Genomic DNA, 7,349 nt, shown 5'->3' on the forward strand with positions numbered 1-7,349 from the left:
AGAACGCTGATGGCGGGGGCGACGTGGAGAGGGGTGTGCGTGTGGGCGCGGCGCGCGGCGCTGTTGCCAGGGCGCGCTTGCCCGTTGCTAAGGACGCGCTGGACCGCGGCTGGGAAGTCTCGGAGCCGACGGGAGGCGGCCGAGGCCGAGGCCGAGGTTCCCGTGTTCCAGTACGTGGGCGAGCGGGCGCGGCGCGCGGACCGCATCTTCACGTGGGGCTTCTCGTACACTGGCGCGCTGGGCGTGCCCAGCCTGGTGAAGCCCAGCGCCGACGGGCCCGCCGCCGGCCGCAAGCCCCGCGCCATCCAACCGGTGCCCTACCGCCTGGAGCTGGATGCCCGGGTGAGACGAGGGGGCGGGTCAGGGAGGGCCGGACCAATGAGGGGCGGAGCTGATGTGCATGACCAGCGAGGGGCGGGAACAAGAGCGGACCGGACCAATGGGGGCGGAGTTGATGCGCATGACCCGCGAGGGGCGGGAACAAGAGCAGGCTGGACCAATGGGGGGCGGAGTTGATGTGCATGACCGGTGAGGGGCGGGGCCGAATGAGGGATGGCACTGTTAGGCAGGGCCAGTTAAGGGAGGAGCTTATGGGTGCCCTGGCATCAGGAAGGCTCATGTTCAAGAGTTCAAATCCAGCCTCAGACACTTCCTAGCTGCGTGACCCTGGCCAAGTCACTTAGCCCCGTCTGCCTCAGTTTCCTCATCAGTCCAGTGAGCTGGAGAAGGAAATGGCAAACCACTCCGGTATATCTGCCAAGAAAACCACAAATGGGGTCATGGAGAGTCGGACACAACCAGCAGCGGCAACAGAAAGCAGACACATTTAGGGCCCTTACGGACAAGCCCGTATTCATTCACTCTCCATCTTTGTCCTTGCTTGTTGCTGCCTGCTCAGCCTCGGACCCCGTCCCATCAATGACGCCCTTCCATCTTCAATCTCTCTTTTTTTTTAGGTGAGCCAATTAGGGTTAAATGACTTGCCCAGAGTCACTCAACTAGTAAGTGTTGTGTCTGAGGCTGGATTTGAACTCAGGTCCTCCTGATTGTGGGGGTGGTGTGCCACCTAGCTGCCCCCATCTTCATCTCTTCCTTTCCCCTTCTGCCTTCTGCTCAAAGACATCCTTGGGTCTCCTTCCCACGGCTGATTAGTCCCTTCCAGCCACCCCGGGTCTCTTGTCTTCCACCAGCGATCTTCTCAGGGAAAACAAGACAATCCAGACCCCAACTCATCCTTTTGTGGTGTGTTGTGGTGGACAAGCTCCTTTTCTAGCAGCTCCGTGAGGTCATAGCGTTCTCTGCCTCATTTTACTGATGAGGAAGCTGAGACCCTCGGCCGGGAGGTGGTTTGTTTCATTGGGTCAGTTTCAACGCCTCCTTTCGCCCATCAGTGTCTCCCAAGATGGCGTCTGCTCACCCTGATCTTGAAGGTGTTGTTCCTTAGGCCACCAGTGACTATGTGATGGCCAAATATCAGTCCTCCTTCTGGACTCCTCTACTGCATTCAGTACCTTTAACCGCTGCCTGTCTCTCAACTCTTTCTCCTCCTTGGGCCCCACGGTCTTCCACCATCTTGGTTCCCTGACCAGTTCTCTGTCTTCATTGAAGGCATTTCTTTCTCTTGGCATCCCCCCAGATCCTCTCGCTCTTCTGTCCGTGTGGGTGGTCTCCTTTGATGTTGTCCCATGTCTCAGTAACCCCCGCTTCTCTCCTTTGTGCCTGGAGCGGGTGAGAGGCATCTGTGACCGTCTGTCTCAGTCCATGACCTCAGGAACCGATAGCAGCTAATGTAGGATCTTGAATTTGCTCAACGTCTAACCTTATTTGTTCCAAAAGCAGCCGTATGCACCTCTGTGACTCAGTAAGTGAACAAGTCAGTCGCTTACCGTGAGGGGGTTGCCTTTCAGATTTCGTCCGCCGCCTGCGGCTACGGATTCACACTGCTGTCATCCCAGACCCAGGACATCACCAAGGTCTGGGGCATGGGGCTCAACAAGGATTCTCAGCTTGGGTTTCACAGCAGCCGAAGAGATAAGAGTAAGTGTCTGTGCTCCTCTGAGCCCTGTCCACGGGGTTCTGCTTTGTTCCTGGGACAAATAGAAAATGGTCAGTGTGGACGAGAAGGGCGGGCTTCGGGGAGGGTGGGAGCCCCACGGCCTGAAGAGAGGACTTCCATCCGCCTCCAAGTGCCGTTTACACATCGTGTCTATAGTGGCTGCAGCCTGGCTCCTTAGTGCTGACAGGTGAAAGGCTCAGCCCTGCCCCTGCGCTTAATCATTGTGGACCCTGTCAGGGCCATGGGGAAAGAGCACTGGCCTTGGAGTTAGGAGCCCCGGGTTAGAATCCTGGCTCCGTGCTGGCTGGCTGGAGGGCTGCGGAAAACATGGAACTCTGCCTCCCAATTAGGGTGTTTTCCCAGGCCGTCCAGGCCTCATTCCCCCTCCTGGCTTCCCTCAGGTCCCAGCCAACATCCACCTCCTCCCAGGAAGCCTTTCCTGACCCCTGATGGTTCTAGGGCCTTCCCTCTGCTGGTTCTCCCCAGTGTCTGCCTTCTGTGGCTTGTCTGGACGTCGGTGTTTACATGCCCTCCCTCCCGTTAGCCTGGGAGCTCCTTGACTGGCTTTCGTCTCTCTTTGTATCCCAAGCATTTAGCTCAGTGCCTGGCACATAGTAGGCACTTAATAAATGTTTATCTGGACTTTGAGTCAGGAGAGACCTGAGGTCAAATCCCACCATAGAGAAGTCTCTTTAACTTTTCTGACACTGTTGCTTATCTGTAAAATGGGACTATGCTTGTAGCACCTTCCCCAAAGGTTTGGTCATGAGGCTCCCGTGAGATGGAACTCTGTGAAAAGCGCTGTGTGGGTGGCGGCTGTCCCCGCGGTACTGGCCCTTCAGATCTCTCAGGGCTGTCATGAGGGGATTGTCGTGCGTGTTAGGATGTGACCAGTGGCTGCTTTTCTTTGATCGTTGTCAAGGATTACCGGCCTGGAGCTGGAAGGGACCTCGGGGGCTGTTGAATCCCACCCTCTCATTTTACAGATGAGTAAACTGAGGCCCAGAGAAGATTAACTGACTTGTCCTAGGTCCCCCAACCAGGTGGGCTGTGCCCGGGGTAGGATTCAAAGCCAGGTCCTCTGATCGCAGGCCCACGATCTGAGCGGTCTTTGTGATCCTTTCGGCTGAGGAACCATTTTGTTTATTTACTTAAGTCATCGCAGGGCTGCCTTGGCTTATGTCCAGGTGGCAAGCAGAAAGGTATTTTCATTTTATAAGGCTGGGGGGATCAGTCTCTGTGCTGACATTCAGCACCGTCATGTTAGAAAACAGCTGCAGAAGGTGATCATTTTTTAATTTAAGTTGGACATAAGAGGGCAGCAGTGGCCTAATCAGGTCCCTGCTTTGTTGGATGGCAGAGAGCACACGACAGCGGTCAGCACCCCTGGTTCTAGTCTCAGGGCCTGTCCCCTCCCTGGGCCTCAGTTTCCTCCTACATAAAATAAGGGGATTGGTCCAGTTGGTATCCGAGCTCCTTCCAGCATTAACATTGATCTCATGTGTAGGAGACGTGAGTGGGTGTTGGAGTGGTCGGACACCTTTGATTATTTGTTCCAGATGTTGCGGGGTATGAGAGGAGGTGGGTGGGGGTGGGGGGCGGTGAGAGCATGTACTCTTCGTGTCTTGAGGGAATGAGATTTTTGGTTGTTGCCTGGCTCAGGCGCAGTCACAAGCCTTTGCTGGCTGGGTGTTGCAGGCAGGGGATATGAGTATGTCTTGGAGCCGTCGCCAGTGCCCTTGCCTCTGGACAGACCGCAGGAGACCCGGGTTCTGCAGGTGGCCTGTGGAAGAGCCCACTCCCTGATCCTGACTGACAACGAAGGAGGTGAGCTTGTTTGGGGCCGAGCTGGGCCCAGAGAACACTTTTTGTGCCTGTGTGCTGCCCGCCGTCCCGCCCGGAGTGGTGCCTTTGGCCGCCCTAAATCAAGAGCATGCGGTCGTGGCAGTGGGAAGGACAGCTCAGTGGGCAGGTGCTGATGCTCCCAGGCTTTTCTTGGCCTCAGCCTCGTGTAGACGCAGAAGCGGCGGCCTGGGCTGTAGTCTGAGAGGCTTCTGAACCAGCCTGTTGACTGACCAGTCCCACAGCCTGAGGGCTTCAGGTCCGATCCCCAAGTGCGGCTCGTGTCTGTAGAGGGAGCCCTGCTTCCAAATGCTTTTCTCAAGTGGGCTTCTCTTGAACCTGGAAACTGGTCTTTGTCCAGCCTTTGATAGGTACAGTCTTTCCCTCCAGGTTGAGGATCGCTTCTGGCTTGCCTTCAACTCAAGCCCAAATGTCCTCTGTGGACATTAGAGGCAGCTAGGTGGTGCCACAGTGCACAGAGCGCAGGCCTGGAGTCAGGGAGACTTGAGTTCTAATTTGGCCTCAGATACTTACTAGCAGTGTGACCTTGGACAAGTCACTTCACCCTGTTGGCCTCAGTTTCCTCATCTATAAAATGGGGGGAATAACAGCACCTATTTCGCATGGTTGTTGTGAGGATCAAATGAGATAATGTTTGTGAAAAGGCCTTAGCGTGGGGCCTGGCACATAGTAGGGGCTGTGTAAGTGCTTATTCCCCTCCCTCCTCTCCCCCCATGTAGGGAGCCTCCATCAGAATCAGGGTTTCCTCCTATACCCTGCTCAGGTTCTCTTTCTCCTGCTGTGCTTTGGAAACGTGAGGTGCTTCTGGTTGGGAGAGGGGTGCAGCCCTTCCCCTGGCTCCAGGAACCAAGAGCTAGAACATTTACATAGCACCTACTGTGTGCCAGGCACTGTGCTAACCTAGTGCTTTGATTGATTTGACGGTGGTTTTCTAGTCCTCAGCATGGGCAACAATTCCTACGGGCAGTGTGGAAGAGCCGTGGTTGCAGACGAGGTTTACAGGTGAGTCCTTGGGGACCCCTGTCCTGAGGTCAGGGCACTGTGCCGCTGGTGCCATGGCTGGCTGGCATGTCCGGAGCCCGGCTGCACGGCCAGGGCACCAGAGGCACAGGGATGAAGCAGACCCAGGCCCTGCATTTGAGGAGACAGTGTCACTGAGCAAATAAAAGTTACCCTCAGATCATTCCATCATACCAGATTAGAGGGTAGATGAGGAGTCACTCTATGGTCTAGAAAGCTTTTGTTGGCATTTTTAAGGGTTTCCTCAGAAATGAGTGATACTTCCTTGTCTGGTTCCCTGGTGTGCACACCGGGATAGAGGCTGTCCTTCCTTTGAAATCAGCAGCTGCTCAGAGGCGCGCTGGTGTCAGAGCTCGGTGTTCTGGCAGAAGGCATCATAGGGGTCGGCAGCAAAAATCCAACCACTTGTCCTGCCTCTGAAACACCCTGTGTGATCCCAAGCAAGGGACTTGAGCTGTCCATGCCCAGGCAGCTCTCTGAGAGCAGGTGCTGTTCTGCATTTGTGGATGGACCCTTCTCTGGGCACTCCCTAGCCTGATGAAATCCCAGTCTAGGGAGGTTTGAGCTGTTTCTCTGAATGTGGATCTGAATCAGCTTAGGGAGGGTGGCGGGTACAGGGGAGGGCAGGAAGGTGACCGTGTGGGGTGGCTGCTCACCCCAGCATCTCTCTCCTTTGCTCTGGCCTGCAGCGAGAGTCACAAAGTGCACAGAATGCAGGACTTCGATGGACGTGTGGTGCAGGTAGGACCGTGAGCTCCTTGGCTCCTTCTGTGTGTTTCCATGTTGGGTTTTGAGGGAGGGGAAGCTGGAATGTGAAGGATTGGTCCCCACAGTGCTGCTCTGGAATCCTTTGGACAGACCTCATTTGGTGGAGTGCCTGGCCTCCTTGACACCCATAGTGAGCAGAAAGGAGCAGGGCCTTGGGGGGATGGTGAGGGGATGGGGGATCATCCTGTCTGAGATTGGTTACAATAATGTGCTGTGGCAAGGAGAGGCTTCATGTAGCCACGAGGACTGTTGAGGAGGATTTGGGAGGCTGTCATTTGTCCTGCCAGGCCCGAGGGGCTCGTTGGGGCTTTGAACCCTGTGTTCAGTTGAGGGTGTCCCCTAGTGTGAGGGCAGGAGTTAGGAAGGAGGGAAATATTCTGAGCCAGGTATGAATTCATCGAGGAAGCAAGAGGAATGACAAGATGTGGATTGTGTGGGCCTCCAAGGAGGAGAGGTCACTGGTGATGGAGGGAGGGGAGGACCTGGGAGTGTCCAAGGGGAGTCCAGAGCCTCCGGCTCTCCCACCTTGGCTCCCAAGCCGGGGAAGAATGAGAAGCCTGCCCACGGGACTTCCTCCATCCACCTCTCTGTCTGCCAGCCGCCAGAGCGGGGTGCTTCGGGGGCTCCCCGTGGCCTCTCCAGGACCTCCCAATCCTTTCCAGACTCATTTCACTTTGCTCCCCATCTGCGTTCCATGTTCCGGCCAGACCGGCCTGCTTCCTGTTCCCAATGCACAGTGTGTTGTCTCCGGCCTCCCCGCCTTTGCCTGCAGTGTCCTTCCTCCTCCTCTCTACCTTTTCGGACTCCTTGCCTGAGGCCTTTCCGGATTCCCCCAACGTTTCGTGTTCCCACCCCCCTCTCCAAAGTTACTTTGTCCGTGTGTGGCTTGACTTACCCCGTCTGTGTTGTTTCTCCCAGTCGAAGGTAAGCTCTTTGAAGGACGGAGGGTTTCCTTCTTGCCTTCGTGCCCCTGTGATCTAGCCTGGCTCCTTCCGCACAGGTCAGCGCCTGTTGGATCAGATCGGATCGAGCTGAGCTTTCGCTGCTTGTTGGCCGTGCGATGCCGGGGGTTCCTGCCCTGCCAGGGGCTGGACTCGGGCCCTGGAGGGGACTTTTCCAGCCCTGAGGTCCCATGATCAGGCGGCTTGTGCCCTCTGGGGATCACCGCGTGTCCACATTGATCCTCTGTTTCTACCTCTCCTTGCAGGTCGTCTGTGGCCAAGACCACAGCCTGTTCCTAACGGATAAAGGCGAGGTCTACTCGTGTGGATGGGGCGCAGATGGGCAGACAGGTAGTGTGTGGTCAGTCTCCTCTGCTGGGGAGGTGGGACGGCTTGTCCCCTGAGCGGTGGGATGGCTAGGGGTCTGTGCGTTAGGGAGTTACCTGTTCATGGCCCTTACTTTAGGCCCCACCTCTCCTAAGAGGTGCTTCATAATCACTGTTCCGCCAGACCTCTCGCTTTGATCGTGGAGCTGGCCCGAGGGCCCTGGCTGGAACTAGCTAGCCAGCTCCCCAGCCCCCAGTACTGGGACAGAGAGACCTGCCCATAGCGGCAGGTCTAATGAATCGAGGTAGAGTTGGATTTTTTCCCAAGAGGCCCGTAAGACCTAAAGAGAGAGTGGATTTTTATGTTGAGTTGGG

General features: G+C 56.2%; 1 protein-coding gene across 1 annotated transcript in view; it reads left to right on the top strand.

Moving 5' to 3' along the window:
* The window catches only part of RCC1L (RCC1 like), a 17,344-nt gene continuing 9,995 nt past the window's right edge, over positions 1–7,349 (top strand). The window contains exons 1-6 of the mRNA XM_027862253.1: positions 1–342; positions 1,908–2,037; positions 3,755–3,883; positions 4,855–4,921; positions 5,629–5,680; positions 6,915–6,999. Of these exons, the coding sequence (XP_027718054.1) occupies positions 10–342; positions 1,908–2,037; positions 3,755–3,883; positions 4,855–4,921; positions 5,629–5,680; positions 6,915–6,999 (796 nt within the window). The 5' untranslated portion in view covers positions 1–9. The remainder of the gene's footprint in view (positions 343–1,907; positions 2,038–3,754; positions 3,884–4,854; positions 4,922–5,628; positions 5,681–6,914; positions 7,000–7,349) is intronic.

This window comes from Vombatus ursinus, unplaced genomic scaffold (genome assembly GCF_900497805.2).
Source record: "Vombatus ursinus unplaced genomic scaffold, bare-nosed wombat genome assembly UNPS02014768.1, whole genome shotgun sequence".
NCBI classification, from domain to species: Eukaryota; Metazoa; Chordata; class Mammalia; order Diprotodontia; family Vombatidae; genus Vombatus; species Vombatus ursinus.